Here is a 27464-nt window from a genome sequence, read left to right as displayed (position 1 = left end):
ATCATGTGGGCATAAACACTAAGTGTGATGGTACTTTGGTGAAGCGCACGTTGATTTTTTTATTCTGCTGCGGTGGAGCACCTCGTCAAGGCTGAGCTAGTTTTTTTTTTATATCTGTCACTATATTCTGGCAGTCATAATGGATTGACTCTGACTCCTCTCTGCAGACTCTGCTCAGTCAAACGCTACTCCCACATGTGTGCCTCTGCTCCTTTTCTCACGTCTTTCTCTGGATGTTGTGACTGTTATCCCTGCCCTCCTCAGGAACTGCAGAATCAGGTGCAGAAGGAGAGCGGGGAGCTGCAGCGGCTGCAGTCTCAGCGCCAGGAGGTCCAGGATGCTCTGGAGGAGCTGGACCAGCAGAAGACCACTCTGGAGGAGCAGCTTGGTCACATCCGCCAGCAGTGCAGCCATGAGAACCAGCTGGTGAGACTACAGGACCTATCAACCAACTACCACCTCACACAGCACCTGGATCACCTTCAGAGAGGAACCAGTCAATAGCAACTGCATTTGGTGGTCAAATGTACATCTAGTCACAGTCAGATTGTCCACCATTTTGTTTTAACTATTTTCTCACATCTTGCATCTCTTTCTGTGGTGTGTGTGTTTAGATCTCGTCACTAGAGGCGGAGCACACGGAGCAGGAGCAGAGGATAGAGGAGTACGAGGAGCAGCTGGTGCAGGCCAGAGAGGAGCTACTTCGGCTACAGGAGGAGAGCCAACAGTTGGAGGAGAAGGTGCAGGCAGCGCGGGAGCAGTTCACTCCCTTGCAGGAGTTTGTCAAGGACTCCTACTCTCAGGTGAGTCTACTTTGACTCACCATCATTACTATCACGGTTGTGGCAAAGATTGTAAATGGAGAGATCAAAACATGATTGAGAGAGAATGCTTGGTAGGATGACATGCGATTTATTGGTGAGCGAATGTTATATTTAGATTTTATAAATTGCATGTCATGCTACCAAGCATTCTCTTTCATCAATCATGTTTGGTTCTCTCCAACCCAAGTATATATGTATGTACAGTTGAAGTAGGAAGTTTACATACACTTATGTTGGAGTCATTAAAACTCGTTTTTCAACCACTCCACAAATGTCTTGTTAACATACTATAGTTTTGGAAGGTCGGTTAGGACATCTACTTTGTGCATGACACAAGTAATTTTTCCAACAATTGTTTACAGACCGATTATTTCACTTGTAATTCACTGTATCACAATTCCAGTGGGTCAGAAGTTTACATACACTAATTTGACTGTGCCTTTAAACAGCTTGGAAAATTCCAGAAAATGATGTCAATTAGCCTATCAGAAGCTTCTAAAGCCATGACATAATTTGAGTCAATTGGAGGTGTACCTATGGATGTATTTCAAAGCCTACCTTCAAACTCAGTGCCTCTTTGCTTGACATCATGGGAAAATCAAAAGAAATCAGCCAAGACCTCAGAAAAAAAATTGTAGACCTCCACAGATCTGGTTCATCAATGGGAGCAATTTCCAAACGCCTGAAGGTACCACGTTCATCTGTACAAACAATAGTATGCAAGTATAAACACCATGGGACCACGCAGCCGTCAAACCGCTCAGGAAGGAGACGCGTTCTGTCTCCTAGAGATGAACGTACTTTGGTGCGAAAAGTGCAAATCAATCCCAGAACAACAGCAAAGGACCTTGTGAAGATGCTGGAGGAAACAGGTACAAAAGTATCTATATCCACAGTAAAACGAGTCCTATATCGACATAACCTGAAAGGCCGCTCAGTAAGGAAGAAGCCACTGCTCCAAAACGGCCATAAAAAAGACAGACTATGGTTTGCAACTGCACATGGGGACAAAGATCGTACTTTTTGGAGAAATGTCCTCTGGTCTGATGAAACAAAAGTAGAACTGTTTGGCCATAATGACCATCGTTATGTTTGGAGGAAAAAGGGGGCTGCTTGCAAGCCGAAGAACACCATCCCAACCGTGAAGCACGGAGGTGGCAGCATCATACTGTGGGGGTGCTTTGCTGCAGGAGGGACTGGTGCACTTCACAAAATAGATGGCATCATGAGGAAGGAAAATTATGTGGATATATTGAAGCAACATCTCAAGACCAGTCAGGAAGTTAAAGCTTGTCGCAAATGGGTCTTCCAAATGGACAATGACCCCAAGCATACTTCCAAAGTTGTGGCAAAATGGCGTAAGGACAACAAAGTCAAGGTATTGGAGTGGCCATCACAAAGCCCTGACCTCAATCTTATAGAAAATGTGTGGGCAGAACTGAAAAGGTGTGTGCGAGCAAGGAGGCCTACAAACCTGACTCAGTTACACCAGCTCTGTCAGGAGGAATGGGCCAAAATTCACCCAACTTATTGTGGGAAGCTTGTGGAAGGCTACCCGAAACGTTTGACCCAAGTTAAACAATTTAAAGGCAATGCTACCAAATACTAATTAAGTGTATGTAAACTTGTGACCCACTGGAATTGTGATACAGTGTATTATAAGTGAAATAATCTCTGTAAACAATTGTTGGAAAAATGACTTGTGTCATGCACAAAGTAGATGTCCTAACCGACTTGCCAAAACTATAGTTTGTTAACAAGAAATTTGTGGAATGGTTGAAAAACGAGTTTTAATGACTCCAACCTAAGTGTATGTAAACTTCCGACTTCAACTGTGTGTATATATGTATGTATACATATATATATCATACAGTGGGGAGAACAAGTATTTGATACACTGCCGATTTTTGCAGGTTTTCCTACTTACAAAGCATGTAGAGGTCTGTAATTTTTATCATAGGTACACTTCTACTGTGAGAGACAGATTCTAAAACAAAAATCCAGAAAATCACATTGTATGATTTTTAAGTAATTAATTTGAATTTTATTGCATGACAAAAGTATTTGATACATCAGAAAAGCAGAACTTAATATTTGGTACAGAAACCTTTGTTTGCAATTACAGAGATCATACGTTTCCTGTAGGTCTTGACCAGGTTTGCACACACTGCAGCAGGGATTTTGGCCCACTCCTTCATACAGACCTCCTTCAGGTTTCGGGGCTGTCGCTGGGCAATACGGACTTTCAGCTCCCTCCAAAGATTTTCTATTGGGTTCAGGTCTGGAGACTGGCTAGGCCACCCAGGACCTTGAGATGCTTCTTACGGAGCCACTCCTTAGTTGCCCTGGCTGTGTGTTTCGGGTCGTTGTCATGCTGGAATACCCATCCACGAACCATTTTCAATGCCCTGGCTGAGGGAAGGAGGTTCTCACCTAAGATTTGACGTTACATTGCCCCGTCCGTCGTCCCTTTGATGCGGTGAATTTGTCCTCTCCCCTTAGCAGAAAAACACCCCCAAAGCATAATGTTTCCACCTCCATGTTTGACGGTGGGGATGGTGTTCTTGGGGTCATAGGCAGCATTCCTCCTCCTCCAAACACGGCGAGTTGAGTTGATGCCAAAGAGCTCGATTTTTGTCTCATCTGACCACAACACTTTCACCCAGTTCTCCTCTGAATCATTCAGATGTTAATTGGCAAACTTCAGACGGGCCTGTATATGTGCTTTCTTGAGCAGGGGGACCTTGCGGGCGCAACAGGATTTCAGTCCTTCACGGCGTAGTTACCAATTGTTTTCTTGGTGACTATGGTCCCCGCTGCCTTGAGATCATTGACGAGATCATTGACAAGATCCTCCAGTGTAGTTCTGGGCTGATTCCTCACCGTTCTCATGATCATTGCAACTCCACGAGGTGAGATCTTGCATGGAGCCCCAGGCCGAGGGAGATTGACAGTTCTTTTGTGTTTCTTCCATTTGTGAATAATCGTACCAACTGTTGTCACCTTCTCACCAAGCTGCTTGGCGATGGTCTTGTAGCCCATTCCAGCCTTGTGTAGGTCTACAATCTTGTCCCTGACATCCTTGGAGAGCTCTTTGGTCTTGGCCATGGTGGAGAGTTTGGAATCTGATTGTGCTCCTAATCTCAGCTCGTTACCTGTATAAAAGACACCTGGGAGCCAGAAATCTTTCTGATTGAGAGGGGGTCAAATACTTATTTCCCTCATTAAAATGCAAATCAATTTATAACATGTATTTTTCTAGTTTGTGTTGTTATTCTGTCTCTCACTGTTCAAATAAACCTACCATTAAAATTATAGACTGATAATTTTTTTGTCAGTGGGCAAACGTACAAAATCAGCAGGGGATCAAATACTTTTTTCCCTCACTATACGTATGTATGTGTGTGTGTGTGTGTGTGTGTGTGTGTGTGTGTGTGTTGTTTTTTTTTTTTATGTATGTATGTATATACACACACACACACTACCGTTCCAAAGTTTGGGTTCACTTAGAAATGTCCTTGTTTTCGAAAGAAAAGCTAAATGTTTTGTCCATTAAAATAACATAATGAATGCATGCGTGCACACACACACACACACACACACACAGTACCAGTCAAAAGTTTGGACACCTACTCATTCAAGGGTTTTTCTTTATTTTAACTATTTGTAGAATAATATTGAAGACATCAAAACTATGAAATAACACACATGGAATCATGTAGTAAACAAATCAAAATATATTTGAGATTCTTCAAATAGCCAACCTTTGCCTTGATGACAGCTTTGCACACTCTTGGCATTCTCTCAACCAGCTTCACCTGGAATGCTTTTCCAACAGTCTTGAAGGAGTTCCCACATATGCTGAGCACTTGTTGGCTTCTTTTCCTTCACTCTACGGTCTGACTCATCCCAAACCATCTCATTTGGGTTGAGGTCGAGGGATTGTGGAGGCCAGGTCATCTGATGCAGCACTCCATCACTCTCCTTCTTTGTAAAATAGCCCTTACACAGCCTGGAGGTGTGTTGTGTCATTGTCTTGTTGAAAAACATATGGTAGTCCCACTAAGCCCAAGCTAGATGGGATGTCATATCGCTGCAGAATGCTGTGGTAGCCATGCTGGTTAAGTGTTCCTTGAATTCTAAATAAATCACAGACAGTGTCACCAGCAAAGCACCCCCACACCAGAACACCACCTCCATGCTTTACGGTGGGAAATACACATGCGGATATCATCCATTCACTCTCACAAAGACACGGCGGTTGGAACCAAAAATCTCAAATTTGGACTCCAGACCAAAGGACATATTTCCACCGGTCTAATGTCCATTGCTCGTGTTTCTTGGTCCAAGCAAGGCTCTTCTTATTATTGGTGTCCTTTTTAGTAGGGGTTTCATTGCAGCAATTCGACCATGAAGGCCTGATTTGCAGTGTTTAACACTTTTTTGGTTACTACATGATTTCATATGTGTTATTTCATAGTTTATGTCTTCACTATTATTCTACATTGTAAAAATAAATTAAAACCCTTCAATGAGTATGTGTGTGTGTGTGTGTGTGTGTATATATATATATATTCTCACAAAAGTGAGTACACCCCTCACATTTTTGTAAATATTAGAGTTTATCATTTCATGTGACAACACTGAAGAAATGACACTTTGCTACAATGTAAAGTAGTGAGTGTACAGCTTGTATAACAGTGTACATTTGCTGTCCCTTCAAAATAACTCAACACACAGCCATTAATGTCTAAACCACTGGCAACAAAAGTGAGTACACCCCTAAGTGAAAATGTCCAAATTGGGCCCAATTAGCCATTTTCCCTCCCCGGTGTCATGTGACTCGTTAGTGTTACAAGGTCTCAGGTGTGAATGGGGAGCAGGTGAGTTAAATTTGGTGTCATCGCTCTCACACTCCCTCATACTGGTCACTGGAAGTTCAACATGGCACCTCATGGCAAAGAACTCTCTTGAGGATCTGAAAAAAAGAATTGTTGCTCTACATAAAGATGGCCTGGGCTATAAGAAGATTGCCAAGACCCTGAAACTGAGCTGCAGCACGGTGGCCAAGACCATACAGCGGTTTAACAGGACAGGTTCCACTCAGAACAGGCCTCGCCATGGTCGACCAAAGAAGTTGAGTGCACGTGCTCAGCGTCATATCCAGAGGTTGTCTTTGGGAAATAGATGTATGAGTGCTGCCAGCATTGCTGCAGAGGTTGAAGGGGTGGGGGGTCAGCCTGTCAGTGCTCAGACCATACGCCGCACACTGCATCAAATTGGTCTGCATGGCTGTTGTCCCAGAAGGAAGCCTCTTCTAAAGATGATGCACAAGAAAGCCCGCAAACAGTTTGCTGAAGACAAGCAGACTAAGGACATAGATTACTGGAACCATGTACTGTGGTCTGATGAGACCAAGATAAACTTATTTGATTCAGATGGTGTCAAGCGTGTGTGGCGGCAACCAGGTGAGGAGTACAAAGACAAGTGTGTCTTGCCTACAGTCAAACATGGTGGGGGGAGTGTCATGGTCTGGGGCTGCATGAGTGCTGCCGGCACTGGGGAGCTACAGTTCATTGAGGGAACCATGAATGCCAACATGTACTGTGACATACTGAAGCAGAGCATGATCCCCTCCCTTCGGCGACTGGGCCGCAGGGCAGTATTCCAACATGATAACGACCCCAAACACACCTCCAAGACGACCACTGCCTTGCTAAAGAAGCTGAGGGTAAAGGTGATGGACTGGCCAAGCATATCTCCAGACCTAAACCCTATTGAGCATCTGTGGGGCATTCTCAAACGGAAGGTGGAGGAGTGCAAGGTCTCTAACATCCACCAGCTCCGTGATGTCGTCATGGAGGAGTGGAAGAGGACTCCACCAGAGCTTCACAGGTTGCCACTGAACTCCATGCCCAAGAGGGTTAAGGCAGTGCTGGAAAATGATGGTGGCCACACAAAATATTGACACTTTGGGCCCAATTTGGACATTTTCACTTAGGGGTGTACTCACTTTTGTTGCCAGCGGTTTAGACATTATTGGCTGTGTGTTGTGTTATTTTGAGGGGACAGCTAATGTACACTGTTATACAAGCTGTACACTCAATACTTTACATTGTAGCAAAGTGTCATTTCTTCAGTGTTGACACATGAAAATATATACTCAAATATTTATAAAAATGTGAGGGGTGTACTCACTTTTGTGAGATACTGTAAATATATATCTCCCAGCTCTCTCTCTCCCTTATGTCCCTCTACTCTCTCTACCTCTGTCTGTACTGAGGGCAGGTGCAACAGAAGCTGAGTGATCTACAGTTGGAGGAGCGGACGGTCACGGCCCAGCTCAGTTGGAAGAATGCCCTAGAGGAGGATCCAGTGCTGGTGAACGGCTCAGCGGAGGAGCAGCACCAGGAGTACCAGCCTGAGGAGCTGAGAGTGGAGCCTCCAGCCAGCCAGCCACGGATGGAGCCGGCTGAACCGATAGAAGAAGTAGAGGAGGAGGATAGGCCTAAGACCCCAGAGGCCAAGTCTGATGCCTTCGAAGACCTCTATAACAGCCTATCTTCCACTGTCTGGCCAGTACCACAGGACAACCTTGTGAAGGCAATATACACTGCTCAAAAAAATAAAGGGAACACTAAAATAACACATCCTAGATCTGAATGAATGAAATAATCTTATTAAATACTTTTTTCTTTACGTAGTTGAATGTACTGACAACAAAATCACACAAAAATTATCAATGGAAATCAAATGTATCAACCCATGGAGGTCTGGATTTGGAGTCACCCTCAAAATTAAAGTGGAAAACCACACTACAGGCTGATCCAACTTTGATGTAATGTCCTTAAAACAAGTCAAAATGAGGCTCAGTAGTGTGTGTGGCCTCCACGTGCCTGTATGACCTCCCTACAACGCCTGGGCATGCTCCTGATGAGGTGGCGGATGGTCTCCTGAGGGATCTCCTCCCAGACCTGGACTAAAGCATCCGCCAACTCCTGGACAGTCTGTGGTGCAACGTGGCGTTGGTGGATGGAGCGAGACATGATGTCCCAGATGTGCTCAATTGGAGTCAGGTCTGGGGAACGGGAGGGCCAGTCCATAGCATCAATGCCTTCCTCTTGCAGGAACTGCTGACACACTCCAGCCACATGAGGTCTAGCATTGTCTTGCATTAGGAGGAACCCAGGGCCAACCGCACCAGCATATGGTCTCACAAGGGGTCTGAGGATCTCATCTCGGTACCTAATGGCAGTCAGGCTACCTCTGGCGAGCACATGGAGGGCTGTGCGGCCCCCCAAAGAAATGCCACCCCACACCATGATTGACCCACCGCCAAACCGGTCATGCTGGAGGATGTTGCAGGCAGCAGAACGTTCTCCACGGCGTCTCCAGACTCTGTCACGCCTGTCACATGTGTTCAGTGTGAACCTGCTTTCATCTGTGAAGAGCACAGGGCGCCAGTGGCGAATTTGCCAATCTTGGTGTTCTCTGGCAAATGCCAAACGTCCTGCACGGTGTTGGGCTGTAAGCACAACCCCCACCTGTGGACGTCGGGCCCTCATACCACCCTCATGGAGTCTGTTTCTGACCGTTTGAGCAGACACATGCACATTTGTGGCCTGCTGGAGGTCATTTTGCAGGGCTCTGGCAGTGCTCCTCCTGCTCTCTTTGCACAAAGGCGGAGGTAGCAGTCCTGCTGCTGGGTTGTTGCCCTCCACGGCCTCCTCCACGTCTCCTGATGTACTGGCCTGTCTCCTGGTAGCGCCTCCATGCTCTGGACACTACGCTGACAGACACAGCAAACCTTCTTGCCACAGCTCGCATTGATGTGCCATCCTGGATGAGCTGCACTACCTGAGCCACTTGTGTGGGTTGTAGACTCCGTCTCATGCTACCACTAGAGTGAAAGCACCGCCAGCATTCAAAAGTGACCAAAACATCAGCCAGGAAGCATAGGAACTGAGAAGTGGTCTGTGGTCACCACCTGCAAAACCAGTCCTTTATTGGGGGTGTCTTGCTAATTGCCTATAATTTCCACCTGTTGTCTATTCCATTTGCACAACAGCATGTGAAATGTATTGTCAATCAGTGTTGCTTCCTAAGTGGACAGTTTGATTTCACAGAAGTGTGATTGACTTGGAGTTACATTGTGTTGTTTAAGTGTTCCCTTAATTTTTTTAAGCAGTTTATTATACTCTGAAATATCTGTGTCATTTATAATTTGTTCATATGTCTGAGTGCCATTTGTGTGTGTTGTCATGCCATCATGGGGTCTGAAGTTCCTGTTTTTCCTTCTCTTTTCTCAGGAGCACATTAGTCCCATTGCCTTCACCCTTCAGGAGCACGGGAGTCCTACTGCTGAATTTGAAGCAGAGGTCAAAGAAGAAGAAAAAGAAGATGAGGAGTCGTCGTCTAAAGCTAGCACTCCCAAGGTACAATATGGTCTCATCATCTTTAGTCATGGGATTCCTCCTCGGACTCCAGACCTGGGTTCAGGTCATTTATTTAAATACTTATTTTCTGTGTATTTGAGTATTTTTAAATAATTACATTTACATTTTAGTCATTTAGCAGACGCTCTTATCCAGAGCGACTTACAGTTAGAGTGCATACATTATTTTTCATACTGGCCCCCCGTGGGAATCGAACCCACAACCCTGGCTTTGCAAACGCCATGCTCTACCAACTGAGCTACATCCCTGCCGGCCATTCCCTCCCCTACACTGGACAACGCTGGGCCAATTGTGCGCCGCCCCATATGACCTACACTACTATAATGTGAAGTATTTTAAAATACTTTCCTATTAATAGCCTACTATTTGAAAGTATTGGCAATATTTCAAATACCGAACAGACCTGGTGCAAATGCATGGGAGTATTTTAATATTGTGTAAATTCTAGTTGTCAATTTGATGAGGTCATCTGAAAAGATTTCACCCCATGCTTCCTGAAGCACCTCCCACAAGTTGGATTGACTTGATGGGCACTTCTTACGTACCATACGGTCAAGCTGCTCCCACAACAGCTCAATAGGGTTGAGATCCAGAGACTGTGCTGGCCACTCCATTATAGACAGAATACCAGCTGACTGCTTCTTCCCTAAATAGTTATTGCATAGTTTGGAGCTGTGCTTTGGGTCATTGTCCTGTTGTAGGAGAAATTGGCTCCAATCAAGCGCCGTCCACAGGGTATGGCATGGCGTTGCAAAATGGAGTGATAGCCTTCCTTCTTCAAGATCCCTTTTACCCTGTACAAATCTCCCACTTTACCACCACCAAAGCATCCCCAGACCATCACATTGCCTCCACCATGCTTGACAGATGGCATCAAGCACTCCTCCAGCATCTTTTCATTTGGTCTGTTTCTCACAAATGTTATTCTTTGTGATCCGAACACCTCAAACTTCGATTCGTCTGTCCATAACAGTTTTTCCAAATCTTCCTCTGTCCAGTGTCTGTGTTCTTTTGCCCATCTTAATATTTTATTTTTATTGGCCATTCTGAGATATGGCTTTTTCTTTGCAACTCTGCGTAGAAGGTCAGCATCTTGGAGTTGCCTCTTCACTGTTGACGTTGAGACTGGTGTTTTGCGGGTACTATTTAATGAAGCTGCCAGTTGAGGACCTGTGAGGCGTCTGTTTCTCAAACTAGACACTCTAATGTATTTGTCCTGTTGCGCACCGGGACCTCCCACTCCTCTTTCTATTCTGGTTAGAGCCAGTTTGCGCTGTTCGGTGAAGGGAGTAGTACACAGCGTTGTACGAGATCTTCAGTTTCTTGGCAATTTCTCGCATGGAATAGCCTTCATTTCTCAGAACAAGTATAGACTGACGAGTTTCAGAAGAAAGTTATTTTTTTCTGGTCATTTTGGTTCTGTAATCGAACCCACAATTGCTGATGCTCCAGATACTCAACTAGTCTCAAGAAGGCCAGTTTTATTGCTTCTTTAATCAGCACAACAGTTTTCAGCTGTGCTAACATAATTGCAAAAGGGTTTTCTAATGATCAATTAGCCTTTTAAAATGATAAACTTGGTTTAGCAAACACAACGTGCCATTGGAACACAGGACTGATGGTTGCTGATAATTGGCCTCTGTACGCCTATGTAGATATTCCATAAAAAATCAGCCGTTTCCAGCTACAATAGCCATTTACAACATGAACAATGTCTACACTGTATTTCTGATCCATTTTATTTTAATGGACAACAAAATTGCTTTTCTTTCGAAAACAAGGACATTTCTAAGTGACCCCAAACTTTTGAACGGTAGTGTATACATAAGTATTCAGACCCTTTACTCAGTACTTTGTTGAAGCACGTTTTGACAGTGATTACAGCATCAATTCTTCTTGGGTATGACGCTGCAAGCTTGGCACACCTGTATTTGGGGAGTTTCTCCCATTCTTCTCTGCAGATCCTCTCAAGCTCTGTCAGGTTGGATGAGGAGCTTTGCTGCACAGCTATTTTCAAGTCTCTCCAGAGATGTTCGATCGGGTTCAAGTCCGGGCTCTAGCTTGGCCACTCAAGGACATTCAGAGACTTGTCCCGATGCCACTCCTGCGTTGTCTTGGCTGTGTGCTTAGGGTCGTTGTCTTGTTGGAAGGTGAACCTTCACACCTGTCTGAGGTCCTGACTGACCTTCATGTCTTAAAGTAATGATGGACTGTCATTTCTCTTTGCTTATTTGAGCTGTTCTTGCCATAATATGGACTTGGTCTTTTACCAAATAGGGCTATCTTCTGTATACCCCCCTACCTTGTCACAACACAACTGATAGGCTCAAACGCATTAAGAAGGAAAGAAATTCCACAAATTAATTTTTAAGAAGGCACACCTGTTAATTCAAATGCATTCCAGGTGACTACCTCATGAAGCTGGTTGAGAGAATGCCAAGTGTGCAAAGCTGTCATCAAGGCAAAGGGTTGCTATTTGAAGAATCTCAAATATAAAATATATTTTGATTTGTTTAACACTTTTTTGGTTACTACATGATTCCATATGTGTTATTTCATAGCTTTGATGTCTTCACTATTATTCTACAATGTAGAAAACCCTTGAAAGAGTAGGTGTGTCCAAACTTTTGACTGGGAGTCGTGTGTGTGTGTGTGTGTGTGTGTGTGTGTGTGTGTGTGTATAGATAGATATCTCCAAATACTTAATTCCATATGCCTTTGAAAGTAATTGAAATACACTAAATAGTATTTGAACCCAGGTCTACTGGACTCATGTTTGACCACTGGACTGTACTAATCACCTGTATTTCTTCAGCAGGTGGAATCCCCAGAGCCAGAACAGAGACCAGAGTCAACTGAGCCTCCCCATGCTACCCCTCCTGCGCTACCTCCACAGACAACCTCCCCTCCACTCCCTGGACTGGACTTCTTCGAGTCAGACCCCTTCACTGACCGTGAGTTACCCCTCCACCTCTCAAATAGTACAATAAACTAACAGGAGCAATTTCAAACTTGACAAACCTACTGTACAGTGAGGGGAAAAAAGTATTTGATCCCCTGCTGATTTTGTACATTTGCCCACTGACAAAGACATTATTCTTGTTGTTGGACGAGTTGGATGAGGCGACGGGGTCGGCACCGTTTGACTTGGAAACAACCAGAGGTCCAAAAGATCATGACTGACTGCTCTCCCTCTTGTGTTCATGTTTACATCAACAAAACCACCACCTCCTTATCACATTCCCCCTCATTATTAATGCGGTTAGCAGGCAGTCCTCTCCAGACATGCACACGCACACACGTCAAACTACTCCTTACAGTGAGGGAAAAAAGTTTTTGATCCCCTGCTGATTTTGTACGTTTGCCCACTGACAAGGAAATGATCAGTCTATAATTTTAATGGTAGGTTTATTTGAACAGTGAGAGACAGAATAACAACAAAAAAATCCAGAAAAACACATGTCAAAAATGTTATAAATTGATTTGCATTTTAATGAGGGAAATAAGTATTTGACCCCCTCTCAATCAGAAAGATTTCTGGCTCACAGGTGTCTTTTATACAGGTAACTAGCTGAGATTAGGAGCACACTCTTAATACATTTTGTTACGTTACAGCCTTATTCTAAAATTGATTAAGTAATGTTTTCCCTCATCAATCTACACACAATACCCCATAATGACAAAGCGAAAACAGGTTTTCAGATTTTTTTGCAAATGTATTAAAAATAAAAAACATACCTTATTTACATAGGTGTTCAGAGCCTTTGCTATGAGACTAGAAATTGAACTCAGGTGCATCCTGTGTCCATTGATCATCCTTGAGATGTTTCTACAACTTGATTGGAGTCCACCTGTGGTAAATTCAATTGATTGGACATGATTTGGAAAAGCACACACAGTCTATATAAAGTTCCCACAGTTGACAGTGCATGTCAGAGCAAAAACCAAGCCATGAGGTCGAAGGAATTGTCCGTAGAGCTCCGAGACAGGATTGTGTCGAGGCACAGATCTGGGGAAGGGTACCAAAACATTTCTGCAGCATTGAAGGTCCCCAAGAACACAGTGGCTTCCATCATTCTTAAATGGAAGAAGTTTGGAACGACCAAGACTCATCCTAGAGCTGGCCGCCCAAACTGAGCAATCGGGGTAGAAGGGCCTTGGTCAGGGAGGTGACCAAGAACCCAATGATCACTCTGACAGAGCTCCAGAGTTCCTCTGTGGAGATGGGAGAACCTTCCAGAAAGACAATCAAGCGTCACGTCTGGAGGAAACCTGGCACCATCCTTATGGTGAAGCATGGTGGCAGCATCATGCTGTGGGGATGTTTTTCAGCGGCAGGGACTAGGAGACTAGTCAGGATCGAGGGAAAGATGAACAGAGCAAAGTACAGAGAGATCCTTAATGAAAACCTTGTCCAGAGCGCTCAGGACCTCAGACTGGGGCGACGGTTCACCTTCCAACGGTACAATTGCCCTGAACACAAAGCCAAGACAACGCAGGAGTGGCTTCGGGACAAGTCTCAATGTCGTTGAGTGGCCCAGCCATATCCCGGACTTGAACCCGATCTAACATCTCTGGATAGGCCTAAAAATAGCTGTGCAGCGACGCTCCCCATCCAACCTGACAGAGCTTGAGAGGATCTGCAGAGAAGAATGGGAGAAACTCCACAAATACAGGTGTGCCAAGTTTGTAGCGTCATACCCAAGAAGACTCTAGGCTGTAATCGTTGCCAAAGGTGCTTCAACAAAGTACTGAGTAATATTTCAGTTTTTTGTAATATATACAGTTGAAGTCGGAAGTTTGCATATACTTAGGTTGGAGTCATTAACACTCGTTTTTCAACCACTCCAAAAATCTCTTGTTAAAAACTATAGTTTTGGCAAGTCGGTTAGGACATTTACTTTGTGCATGACACAAGTAATTTTTCCAACAATTGTTTACAGACAGATTATTTCACTTAAATTCACTGTGTCACAATTCCAGTTTACATACACTAAGTTGACTGTGCCTTTAAACAGCTTGGAAAATTCCAGAAAATGATGTTATGGCTTTAGAAGCTTCTGATAGGCTAATTGACATAATTTGAGTCAATTGGAGGTGTACGTGTGGATGTATTTCAAGGCCTACATCAAACTCAGTGCCTCTTTGCTTGACATCATGGGAAAATCAAAAGAAAATTAGCCAAGACCTCAGGAAAAAAAATTGTAGACCTCCACAAGTCTGGTTCATCCTTGGGAGCAATTTCCAAACGCCTGAAGGTACCATGTTTATCTGTACAAAAAATAGTATGCAAGTATAAAACACCATGGACCACGCAGCCATCATACCGCTCAGGTATACCGCCTAGAGATGAACGTACTTTGGTGCGAAAAGTGCAAATCAATCCCCGCACAACAGCAAAGGACCTTGTGCAGATGCTGGAGGAAACCGGTACAAAGTATCTATATCCACAGTAAAACGAGTCCTATATCGACATAACCTGAAAGGCCGCTCAGCAGGGAAGAAGCCACTGCTCCAAAACTGCCATAAAAAAGCCAGACTACGGTTTGCAACTGCACATGGGGACAAAGATTGTACTTTTTGGAGAAATGTCCTCTGGTCTGATGAAACAAAAATAGAACTGTTTGGCCATAATGACCATTGTTATGTTTGGAGGAAAAAGGGGGTAGCTTGCAAGCCGAAGAACACCATCCCAACTGTGAAGCACAAGGGTGGCAGCATCATGCTGTGGGGGTGCTTTGCTGAAGGAGGGACTGGTGCACTTCACAAAATAGATGGCATCATGAGGAAGGAAAATTATGTGGATATATTGAAGCAACATCTCAAGACATCAGTCAGGAAGTTAAAGCTTGGTCGCAAATGGGTCTTCCAAATGGACAATGACCCCAAGCATACTTCCAAAGTTGTGGCAAAATGGCTTAAGGACAACAAAGTCAAGGTATTGGAGTGGCCATCACAAAGCCCTGACCTCAATCCTATAGAAAATGTGTGGGCCGAATTGAAAAAGCGTGTGCGAGCAAGGAGGCCTACAAACCTGACTCAGTTACACCAGCTCTGTCAGGAGGAATGGACCAAAATTCACCCAACTTATTGTGGGAAGCTTGTGGAAGGCTACCCGACACGTTTGACCCAAGTTAAACAATTTAAAGGCATTGCTACCAAATACTAATTGAGGGTATGTAAACTTCTGACCCACTGGGAATGTGATGAAAGAAATAAAAGCTGAAATAAATCATTCTCTCTACTATTATTCTGACATTTCACATTCTTAAAATATAGTGGTGATCCAAACTGACCTAAGACAGGGAATTTTTACTAGGATTAAATGTCAGGAATTGTGAAAAACTGAGTTTAAATGTATTTGGGTAAGGTGTATGTAAACTTCCGACTTCAACTGTACATTTGCAAAAATTTCTAAAGCTATATTTGCTTTGTCTTTTATGTGGTACTGACGAGGGGAAAAAAAGATTTAATAAATGTTATACTAAGGCTGTAACGTAACAAAATGTGGAAAAAGTTAAAGGGGTCTGAATACTTTCCGAATGCACTGTATTTATGTAATGAAAGATGAGTCCCAACTGATTCTATTGTCTGTCTTTCCTTCTCTGTCCGTGCAGATGATCCATTTAAAGATGATCTATTTGGAAAGGCAGATGTTTCCGGTGAGTGAGTCTTGTTAACTCAATATAAGTTCAATCAATGCAGCTATGCATGTGAGCCACCAAATCGGATATTTTCATATTAGCCTATATTTTGAATGTAAAAACCTATAATGTAGCTGATCTTCATCAACAGATCCGTTTGGAGGAGACCCATTTAAGGGTACAGATCCCTTTTCTGCTGACTCCTTCTTCAAGCAGTCTTCGACCGCCCCCTTCCCTTCTGCTGACCCCTTCACCCCCACCGACCCCTTCAGTGGCAGTGCCAGCCTAGTGGAGCCTGACCTGTTTGCAGCTCCGCTCAACAACGCTGCAGGACTGGACCCCTTCAGCTCCAAACCCAACAACAAGGCAGCCAGGGACCCCTTCAGCACCAAGGTCAACAACGTGGATGCGGATCCGTTTGGATCCAAGATGGACTCCCTGGCAGAGGCAGACCCGTTTGGCTCCCAGGGTACTGCAGGCCCGGATCCCTTCAGCTGCTCCCAGCCAGGCTCTGAGCTCCCCACTGTGAGTGGGGCCATCGTGCTGAACTGTCCATATGCCTCAGGAATACTCATTCAGGCAGTTCCCCAATTTCCCCCCCAGTCCCTCCCCTTGCACCAGCACATTGTGTTAATTATGCTCCCAGATAGACCCAGTCTGTGCATGGTAATGAAGAATTACTGTGCACTTGTTCCTTCTGTCCTTAATTATTCTAGCTAGGTGTGCACTTTTTGTAGGGTTAGAGTTGTATAACTGACATATGTGTTTCCCAGAAGGATCTCACTGCAGCAACCAATGACCCTTTTGCACCTGGAGGCACTGCAGGAAATACTGGCTCTGACCCAGGTAAGACTCCAGGGATGGAGCCTACCTCTGGGGAGTGGGTGGTAGTGCAGATGGTAGTACCCTGTCTGGCTAAACTGTGTGTGTTGTTAAACAATGTCTACACATTGTGTGTCCTTCAGATCCATTTGCTGCTGTGTTTGGCAACGAATCATTTGGAGTGGGATTTGCGGACTTCAGCGCCCTGGCCAAGGTAAAGTCCTGATTGGGTTCTCTAGTTGTCCTTGGTGTGTACCATCATGGCTGTGATGTGAGGAGAACTAGGGATCACTAGCTATTAATAGGGACATTTGTTTAACCTCAAGTAGATACAGTGAGGGGAAAAAAGTATTTGATCCCCTGCTGATTTTGTACGTTTGCCCACTGACAAAGAAATGATCAGTCTATAATTTTAATGGTAGGTTTATTTGAACAGGGAGAGACAGAATAACAACAAAAAAATCCAGAAAAACGCATGTCAAAAATGTTATAAATTGATTTGCATTTTAATGAGGGAAGTAAGTATTTGACCCCTCTGCAAAACATGACTTAGTACTTGGTGGTAAAACCCTTGTTGGCAATCAGAGGTCAGACGTTTCTTGTAGTTGGCCACCAGGTTTGCACGCATCTCAGGAGGGATTTTGTCCCACTCCTCTTTGCAGATCTTCTCCAAGTCATTAAGGTTTCGAGGCTGACGTTTGGCAACTCGAACCTTCAGCTCCCTCCACAGATTTTCTATGGGATTAAGGTCTGGAGACTGGCTAGGCCACTCCAGGACCTTAATGTGCTTCTTCTTGAGCCACTCCTTTGTTTCCTTGGCCTTGTGTTTTGGGTCATTGTCATGCTGGAATACCCATCCACGAACCATTTTCAATGCCCTGGCTGAGGGAAGGAGGTTCTCACCCAAGATTTGACGGTACATGGCCCTGTCCATCGTCCCTTTGATGCGGTGAAGTTGTCACTCCCAGAGCATAATGTTTCCACCTCCATGTTTGACGGTGGGGATGGTGTTCTTGGGGTCATAGGCAGCATTCCTCCTCCTCCAAACATGGCGAGTTGAGTTGATGCCAAAGAGCTCGATTTTGGTCTTATCTGACCACAACACTTTCACCCAGTTCTCCTCTGAATCATTCAGATGTTCATTGGCAAACTTCAGACGGGCCTGTATATGTGCTTTCTTGAGCAGGGGGACCTTGCGGGCGCTGCAGGATTTCAGTCCTTCACGGCATAGTGTGTTACTAATTGTTTTCTTGGTGACTATGGTCCCAGCTGCCTTGAGATCATTGACAAGATCCTCCTGTGTAGTTCTGGGCTGATTCCTCACCGTTCTCATGATCATTGCAACTCCACGAGGTGAGATCTTGCATGGAGCCCCAGGCCGAGGGAGATTGACAGTTCTTTTGTGTTTCTTACATTTGTGAATAATCGTACCAACTGTTGTCACCTTCTCACCAAGCTGCTTGGCGATGGTCTTGTAGCCCATTCCAGCCTTGTGTAGGTCTACAATCTTGTCCCTGACATCCTTGGAGAGCTCTTTGGTCTTGGCCATGGTGGAGAGTTTGGAATCTGATTGATTGATCGCTTCTGTGGACAGGTGTCTTTTATACAGGTAACAAGCTGAGATTAGGAGCACTCCCTTTAAGAGTGTGCTCCTAATCTCAGCTCGTTACCTGTATAAAAGACACCTGTGAGCCAGAAATCTTTCTGATTGAGAGGGGGTCGAATACTTATTTCCCTCATTAAAATGCAAATCAATTTATAACATGCGTTTTTCTGGATTTTTTTGTTGTTATTCTGTCTCTCACTGTTCAAATAAACCTACCATTAAAATTATAGACTGATCATTTCTTTGTCAGTGGGCAAACGTACAAAATCAGCAGGGGATCAAAAACTTTTTTCCCTCACTGTAAGGAGTAGTTTGACGTGTGTGCATGTCTGGAGAGGACTGCCTGCTAACCGCATTAATAATGAGGGGGAATGTGATAAGGAGGTGGTGGTTTTGTTGATGTAAACATGAACACAAGAGGGAGAGCAGTCAGTCATGATCTTTTGGACCTCTGGTTGTTTCCAAGTCAAACGGTGCCGACCCCTTCGCCTCATCCAACTCGTCCAACAACAAGAACCTGTTCAAGGAGGACAGCCAGCCTAGCAGCCTTGATGTTCCCCCAGCCTTGCCCCCCAAGACAGGAACGCCCACCAGACCTCCCCCTCCACCCCCAGGTCAGTCCTCCTGCTGCTCCCAACTCTGGAAAGCTAATTTTCTTTCATGCTGTTTCTAGACTCTATGTTGTTGTTGCTTTTCTGCTTCCAATTGCAAGTAGCAGAATGGCATTGGTATTCAAACATGGAGGTTTCGAAGTCCAGAAGCCAAAGGCACAATCCTAGTCATATTAGCAACCCATCCTAGTTGTTGTGTCTTTAGATTCCCCCTCTTTCTAAGTTTCTAACAGAGATTTTCATCTCTGTCACATATGGAACCGCTATCAGGTGCGCTGTTTAGAATGTTTTCCCAGGTGCTCTGTTTAAAATGGTGTTTTCCAGCTAATTGCATTTTGGAAAATGTTTTCAAATAGGGTTGCATGTTCTGTTAAGATGCATTACCATCATCGAAATGTGATTTCTGTCATTCTGAGCACAATGGTTGGACGCCCTAATGGGTTATGCACCCAATGCATATGGGTCCGGTAAATTTCTCAAATGGCCGATTTAATAAATAAAAATCCCGATCACGTTGTCCCGCGCCACATTTTCCTAACGGAAACCCTGGCATCTGGTGTGTGTCTGATGTTTGTGTGTTTTTGAATCCAGGTAAGAGAGCCGACATCTCCAGGTCCGAGACGTCGGACACGTTCCACAGAAGGGGGCCCTTTCTGCCCCAGGGCTCAGGAGACACCCCTTTCTCCCAACCCGCCAAGGATGCTGCCCAGGACCCCTTTGCCCCATCCTCACCCCGCCAGCCCGCACGGGACCCAGACCGATTTGCCAGCTTTGACAAAGTGAGAACCTCACCTGCCCCCTCTCCTCCTCCTGACTCCGACTAGGTCGCCCTCCTCTGTTTCCTTGCTCACAAGCCATCCATCAAATAGCAGTCTCAGCCTCCATCCATAGCCAAACTCTCAAATTACATACAGTACCAGTCAAAAGTTTGGACACACCTACTCATTCCAGGGTTTTTCTTTATTTTTACTATTTTCTACATTGTAGAATAATAGTGAAGACATTGAAACACATATGGAATCATGTAGTAACCAAAAAAGTGTAAAACAAATCAAAATATATTTTATATTTGAGATTCTTCAAATAGCCACCCTTTGCCTTGATGACAGCTTTGCACACTCTTGGCATTCTCTCAACCAGCTTCACCTGGAATGCTTTTCCAACAGTCTTGAAGGAGTTCCCACATATGCTGAGCACTTGTTGGCTGCTTTTCCTTCACTCTGCGGTCTGACTCATCCCAAACCATCTCAATTGGGTTAAGGTCGGGGGATTGTGGAGGCCAGGTAATCTGATGCAGCCCTCCATCACTCTCCTTCTTTGTAAAATAGCCCTTACACAGCCTGGAGGTGTGTTGGGTCAATGTCCTGTTGAAAAACGAATGATAGTCCCACTAAGCCCAAACCAGATGGGATGGCGTATCGCTGCAGAATGCTGTGGTAGCCGTGCTGGTTAAGTGTGCCTTGAATTCTAAATAAATCACAGACAGTGTCACCAGCAAAGCACCCCCACACCATAACACCTCCTCCTCCATGCTTTACGGTGGGAAATACACATGCGGAGATCATCCGTTCACCCACACCGCGTCTCACAAAGACACGGCGGTTGGAACCAAAAATCTCCTATTTGGACTCCAGACCAAAGGACAAACTTCCACCGGTATAATGTCCATTGCTTGTGTTTCTTGGCCCAAGCAGGTCTCTTCTTCTAATTGGTTTCCTTTAGTAGTGGTTTCTTTGCAGCAATTTGATCATGAAGGCCTGATTCACACAGTCTCCTCTGAACAGTTGATGTTGCGATGTGTCTGTTACTTGAACTCTGAATCATTTATTTTGGCTGCAATTTCTGAGGCTGGTAACTAATGAACTTATCCTCTGCAGCATAGGTAACTCTGGGTCCTCCATTCCTGTGGCGGTCCTCATGAGAGCCAGTTTCATCATAGCGCTTGATTTTTGCAACTGCACTTGAAGAAACTTTCAAAGTTCTTAAAATGTTCTGTATTGACTAACCTTCATGTCTTAAAGTAATGATGGACTGTCGTTTCTCTTTGCTTATTTGAGCTGTTCTTGCAATAATATGGACTTGGTCTATTACCAAATAGGGCTATCTTCTGTATTGGCTCAAATGCATAAAGAAGGAAAGAAATTCAACAAGTTAACTTTTAAGAAGGCACACCTGTTAATTGAAATGCATTCCAGGTGACTACCTCATGAAGCTGGTTGAGAGAATGCCAAGAGTGTGCAAAGCTGTCATCAAGGCAAAGGGTGGCTATTGGAAGAATCTCAAATGTAAAATACATTTTCATTTGTTTAACACATTTGTGGGGTTACTACATTCCATATGTGTTATTTCATAGTTTTGATGTCTTCACTATTATCCTACAATATAACAAATTGTACAAATATAGAAAAACCCTTGAATGAGTAGGTGTCCAAACTTTGGACTGGTATTGTACCTACCTGAGGAGCATTTATTAAATCCTTAAGGAAATATAGATGTATTTTATACATTGCATTATTTTAAATGCATTCCTTTGTTTTGCTAAAGAGAAGTCCCTTCTATGGTTTTCTGTAAATATTTTGTATATTCATTCTTCCTTTATGTATCCCTTAGTCCTTTATTGTCAATGTTATGCTTCTTTATGTGAAGTTTATTTATATTTATAAACTGGGTGGTTCGAGCACTGAACTGGCTGACACCCGTGGTGTATCAGACCGTATACCACAGGTATGACAAAACCCTTTATGTTTACTGCTCTAATTACGTTGTTAACCAGTTTATAATAGCAATAAGGAACCTCAGGGGTTTGTGATATATGGCCAATATTCCACACCTCCTTGGACCTTATTGCTTAACTTTAATTACGTTTTTGTTTATTTCTAAATTGAACTTTAGTTCAGACTTGTAATTGATGTTCCCTCAAATAACTTGCACTGCCTTAACTTTACTCCTTTAATAGTGTAGCTGTAGGTATGTATTAATAAACATATTATAATATATTTAAAATGGATAACATTTTCACTGAGTGACCTTAGTCACCACTAACTGGACTTCAGGCACACACCAAATCTTCCTCTTCATGACGCATAGCCTTCAGGAGCCCCTGGTTGGCTGTGGATGGAAAGGCTAGACTGCTTGCTTTGGCTCTTGTGATGTAAATGTAGTTAGCACACCCACAGAAAGGACAAAAGGCTTGACCGAGCTCCTACTCCTCCTGCTCCCTCTACTGCCTCCACCCCGCATGACCTGCACCCTGCCCTGCACGCACTTTGTCCTTGTGTCTGATTGGCTGGCTCCCGATGACCCTCTACAGATCTTCCTCCATCACCCTCTCACTCTGACTGGAAGCACTCCTCCGTCTGCATCCCACCATTCATCCTGCCATCACCACTCACGCAACCAAGCACTGTGGAAGAAAGATTTCTGCGCTCTCTGGGTCTTTACTCATCTCTTCCTCAGTCAAATTATCTCAATAAAACATCTTATGGGCCCCATGTATATCCATATTCACCAGGTTGATTTACCACAGATTGCTGATGTTTGCACATTTTTACGTTCTATTATGATGCATCAATTCTGATGTAATCAAATCCCGGATTGAATTATGACTTGAGCTGTAAAAAATAAACATAATCGGTTTCTTCCGAATTCACAAACCTAGTTTTACTTGCTTCGTATAAGCATTTATGGATGTTGGTTAGATCTGTTGTATTTGATCAAGGTAAGATGTTACAGTATTTTGATATACTTTGAAGTTACTTTGCCATTTTCCCACAATCATGTTACATCCATCACCAACCATTTATATTAAATATGAATAACTGCATGTTAGACAAGGCTGGAACATCTACACGTACTTTACCATCCAATTCAACAGATCTATTGACACAGTAAAGTAAACGTAGCAGTGCTATGTTGTTCATAACCGCCTGTATACTTTTTCTGAGACATTTACGCCATCTACAGTATATTTTGTCCAGGTTGTAAATCCACTGTAATTCAATCTCCTGCTGTACTGTCAGACTGTATCCCATGATTGATTAATGGGTCACAACTGTTGAAGTCACTCAATTCATAATGAGCAATGTGAATCAGGACCTGCTTTCTCTCTCTCTTTCTACTAACCACATCTCACTCTCTCTACCAACCACATATCTCTCTCTAACACATCTCTCCACCACATCAACTTTAGTGCTAAGAAATATACATTGGCAATCTCAGAGCCAATAGTCAGTATATTGCAGTACTATACTGTATTAATTTGTGTTCACATCGGTATAGATGGGACACTGCAGAACCAGGCGTGCTTCTCATCGTGTGTGCTCTAAACACTATTATGAACTGGGTGGTTTGAGCCCTGAATGATGATTGGTTGACACCCATGGTATATGGGGCGGCAGGTAGCTTAGTGGTTAAGAGCGTTGTGCCAGTAATCGAAAGGTCGCTGGTTCTAATCCCCGAGCCGACTAGGTGAAAAATCTGTCGATGTGCCCTTGAGCAAGGCACTTAACCCTAATTGCTCCTGTAAGTCGCTCTGGATAAGAGCGTCTACTAAATGACTAAAATGTATATCCGACAGTATACCACAGGTATGACAAAACAATTTTTACTGCTATGGCTAAGGGCTGTATCCAGTGCGTCAAGCGTAAGAACAGCCCTTAGCCGTGGTATATTGGCCATATACCACACCCCCTCGGCCCTAATTGCTTAAATATACCAGATTTCATAATCCCACTGTCTAAAATGTGCATGATGTGTCTGTTGCTGTGTGAAATTGACCTGTGAATGCTGTACTCCTGTCACTTGCAGACATGCTGTACAGCTGTACAGGGATTTCAGCCACTCAATTGCCCCCCTATCACTGATCTGGAGCTAATACATGTGATGTATGTTCATGTTAAACATTTATAATAGGAAATTGCAACCGTTCGCTTTTGGAACAGACAAAAAGCTCTATTGAAATGCATAGAATGGTGCAGCTTACCATAAACAATGGATGTCAAGGGGATCAGTATGCTGCTGCTGCTGCAGTGAAATGGCTTAATACAGGACAGTTCAGAACCTGCTGAGGTCCTGTAAGTGTGTGTCAAGATGGGGGAGGTTGAGTGCAGTGGCCACCATCGGGGGGGAATGTAGAATATGCTGCGTCTGAGGTGTTCTGACGGGTTTGTGTGTGTGTGTTTCTATGTGGTGTGAAGCAGCAGTACCATACTGAGGAGGACATGATTGAGTGGGCGAAGAGGGAGAGTGAGCGGGAGGAGAAGGAGCGCCTGACCAGACAGGCACAACAGGAGCAAGAGGATCTGGAGCTGGCCATTGCCCTGAGCAAGTCAGAGTTCTCCTGAAAGACTCCCGGTCGCCCTGTGTGACCTATCACTAACCAAAGGAAGGAGGGAGGGGTGGGAGAACTGAACTAAACGGCCTACTCGGACCCAATGAAGAGATGTTGAGTATTGGCTCCTCCCACCCATTAACCCCCTAATTTTCTCCTAACCTCTCATTTTGTTTCGCTCATTATTGGCATTTTCAGTTTGTTTTCATTGGTGTTTGGCCAAGTGGTGGGTATAGAACTGTGATATTCTCTGTTAGACTTCAATAGCCCTCGTACAGTAAATATACATGGAGATTGTTAAGTATATCTATACAGACCTAATTGTTAATAACTAACTGCAAAAGTTCTGCCCCTGTTTGCAATGCTCTTGTCTAGAAGCCTGCTCAGACCCAGACCACCAGATAGTATTGAGCACTTATGGTAACCATTTCTCCCTGAGATTGAATGCAAGAGTGTTGAGCTTTAAAGTTATGAACTACAAAAATGGCTAACACAACATGCCTTTTTTTCCTGTCTTCCCACTTGTTTTTTCTTTTTGAAAATATGAATTTTATGATATGATTAACTCTAACAAGATACTAAGAGTAATGTTCATCTAATTAATCTGGGTGTAAACCAATGTCAAATTGTAATCCATATGTGATTCATTTGGCTATACACCAGACATGTACAATATGTGGTGAATTAGATTTCATGTCTGAGTTGAGGATTTGCTAGTGCTTGTGTAAAAACAGTTCTTCTTAGAGATGACCTGACATATGTCCTTACGTGAGTAGCCATTTTATGTATAGAGTAGCGGAAGTCAAACAGTGCAGAGGGTTGAAAGGGAAAAGAGGAGATCGCAGGTTTATAGCAGTACTGAGGGTTGTACATTTGCTAAAAATAAGTAAACCAGTAAAACCACTATTTTATGTTCAGTTATGTCCAGACCTCTGCATGTAGCCCCAAATGTAGGCTGCTTTTTCTTAGCGTGAAATGTAATCTACCCCACCCAACACTACCCACCAATAGTCAAGAGACAACTATTGACCACAAACAATGATTGTGTGGTTCATGAAGTAATGTTGTTTGAACAAATGAGATGTCAAGATTTTGGAAAGTAGGTTGGTTGTACAGGAAGATGTTTTTAAATGTATTTTAAGTTGAAAAATATGTAATGATTAGAATTGTTAACTAGAAACTGGATACAGGCTGAGTGTAATACACACAGGAAGAGTAGCTGCTGCCTTGGCACCAACTAATGGGGATCCCTAATAAATACAAATACATATACATGTTGTGTGTGAAAATACTCCCTACTAGAATAGCTGGCTTCTGTAAATTGTCTGATTCTGTCACCAAAATCTACAATGTCACCCTGTCTCACCTGTTTAGAGATACAATAGTTTAGCCATGTCTTCTGCGTCAGGGAGTTATGTAACCTTGTTATAACCAATAGGTATAGTTTATAACTAGGCCCCAATTTTCCTGCTCAGGAAAAACTCCTGGCCCAACTATGGCAAATTCTCCCCTGTATATACGCTCTGCATTTTTAACACCTAGCTTCAGTTGAATACAGCCATCAGTAGGGGGTTCAGTTGTAAAGCAAATGGCTGCTGCACATGTTAGCATTCTTAAGCATCTTGTTTTTTTTATGTTTTGTGTTTCACTGAGGTGATCCCACCGTGATTGACCGCATTTTAAAAACTGCCTGATGAAAGTATCCTTCGCCTTTTTGTACAAAGGCTGTTCTTCTGTCTGTGAACTTCAGTCACTTGAGGGTTTTACTTAAAAAGCCCTTTTGTGTTGGTGAGGGGAGGCAGAATTGGAGGGGGAGGGGGGGGTAAATGTAACTTTAAAACATGTTACCATCTCAAAGCATACCATAGCAATGTTTTTTTGTTTCCAGATTAAAAGAGAATACGTATTTAATTAATCAAGAGGGCTATACTGTGAAAGTACACCGTTGACAAGGGAATAGCGAGATTCAAGTAATTTGGGCTATTTGTTTTCTGACCAATGTACAACTCATGGACCCTTTTCCTGCTTTTCATCCTGTTTTTTTAGGTTCATCAGTAGAGACCATTCTGTAAATGAGCACTGTGGTCAGTTAGGACTTCCTAGTGTTGTTCATTCAAGAAATGTTTCTGTTTGTAAATACAATAGAGTTGTCAATTCTCCAGAGACAGCTGTGTTCCTTTTATACCATCATCTAGTATTTAAAGGCTATCAGATACTATTGATCATCATGTAATTTGTATAGACTTCTCTATTTTCAAATAAAAAACCACTTGTTTTTCTAAGCCATCTACCTAAAGGCTTTTAAAAACGGGCTTATTGTAAGCCTATTTGAGTTGTCATTTTTTAACATGTCAGTAATGGTCAGAATATACTAAGTGAAACATTTAATTGAAAACAGAATAATAAATATAAACCTCTCAAAGAACACTGGACTGTTTTTTTGTGTGGGGATGGGTGTCAATACAGCCTGGTCTCATAGACTAGATGTAACATGGTAAAATTAAATCCGGGACACTCCAAAAATGTGTATGTTATGTTATGTTTGGTATGGTTACATAAGACAGAAGGTTACTTTATCCAAAAACGAAAAGTGGGTGGTTGGTCTTATAACGCAAATGTCTAGCAACGCAAATTTCTAGTGTTTGAAGCTCATCGTGGAAACTTTTAGCAAATTAGCATATTTTCAACTACTAACTACTTTTTAGCTACTTTGCAACTACAACGCATGTTAGCTAACTCTTCCCCTAACCTTAAATATTTTTTGCTAAACCTTTACCCTAACTCCTAACCCTAACCCCTAGCCTAGCTAACGTTAGTCAGCTAACTAACATTAGCATTAGCCACCTAGCTAACGTTAGCCACAACAAATTGGATTTTGTTACATATTACACATTTGCAAAATCATACATATTGTGCATTTCCCAAATTGTAACATATTGTATGTTTTGCAAATTCCTAACTTATCCTGCATTTTTCAAATTCGTATCTTATACAAAATGGATGATGGACATCCATAAGTTAATACATACCATAAGAAATGTAACGTATCATACTAAATGGAGTCTCTAAATGCTTAATGCTCTGAGACCAGGTTGGGTCAATAAAAACAGACAGCCATTGTGTAGTAACTGACATGTGTATTACCAATCTACTACAATGATAAATGTGAAAT

At 43.3% G+C, this 27464-nt stretch overlaps 1 protein-coding gene across 1 annotated transcript in view; it reads left to right on the top strand.

The window, feature by feature from the left end:
• LOC121540243 (epidermal growth factor receptor substrate 15) overlaps positions 1–26719 on the top strand; it is a 42765-nt gene extending 16046 nt beyond the window's left edge. The window contains exons 14-25 of the mRNA XM_041848958.2: positions 265–426; positions 615–803; positions 7113–7427; positions 9134–9259; positions 12096–12234; positions 15898–15942; positions 16076–16449; positions 16698–16770; positions 16890–16960; positions 18819–18966; positions 19555–19742; positions 24159–26719. Of these exons, the coding sequence (XP_041704892.2) occupies positions 265–426; positions 615–803; positions 7113–7427; positions 9134–9259; positions 12096–12234; positions 15898–15942; positions 16076–16449; positions 16698–16770; positions 16890–16960; positions 18819–18966; positions 19555–19742; positions 24159–24305 (1977 nt within the window). The 3' untranslated portion in view covers positions 24306–26719. The remainder of the gene's footprint in view (positions 1–264; positions 427–614; positions 804–7112; positions 7428–9133; positions 9260–12095; positions 12235–15897; positions 15943–16075; positions 16450–16697; positions 16771–16889; positions 16961–18818; positions 18967–19554; positions 19743–24158) is intronic.
• The last annotated feature ends 745 nt before the right edge of the window (positions 26720–27464 follow it).

The sequence above is a fragment of the Coregonus clupeaformis genome, chromosome 26 (genome assembly GCF_020615455.1).
Source record: "Coregonus clupeaformis isolate EN_2021a chromosome 26, ASM2061545v1, whole genome shotgun sequence".
In the NCBI taxonomy this organism is placed as follows: Eukaryota; Metazoa; Chordata; class Actinopteri; order Salmoniformes; family Salmonidae; genus Coregonus; species Coregonus clupeaformis.
Note: the sequence above shows the minus strand (reverse complement) of the source record. Positions and strands in the feature narration are given on the sequence as shown.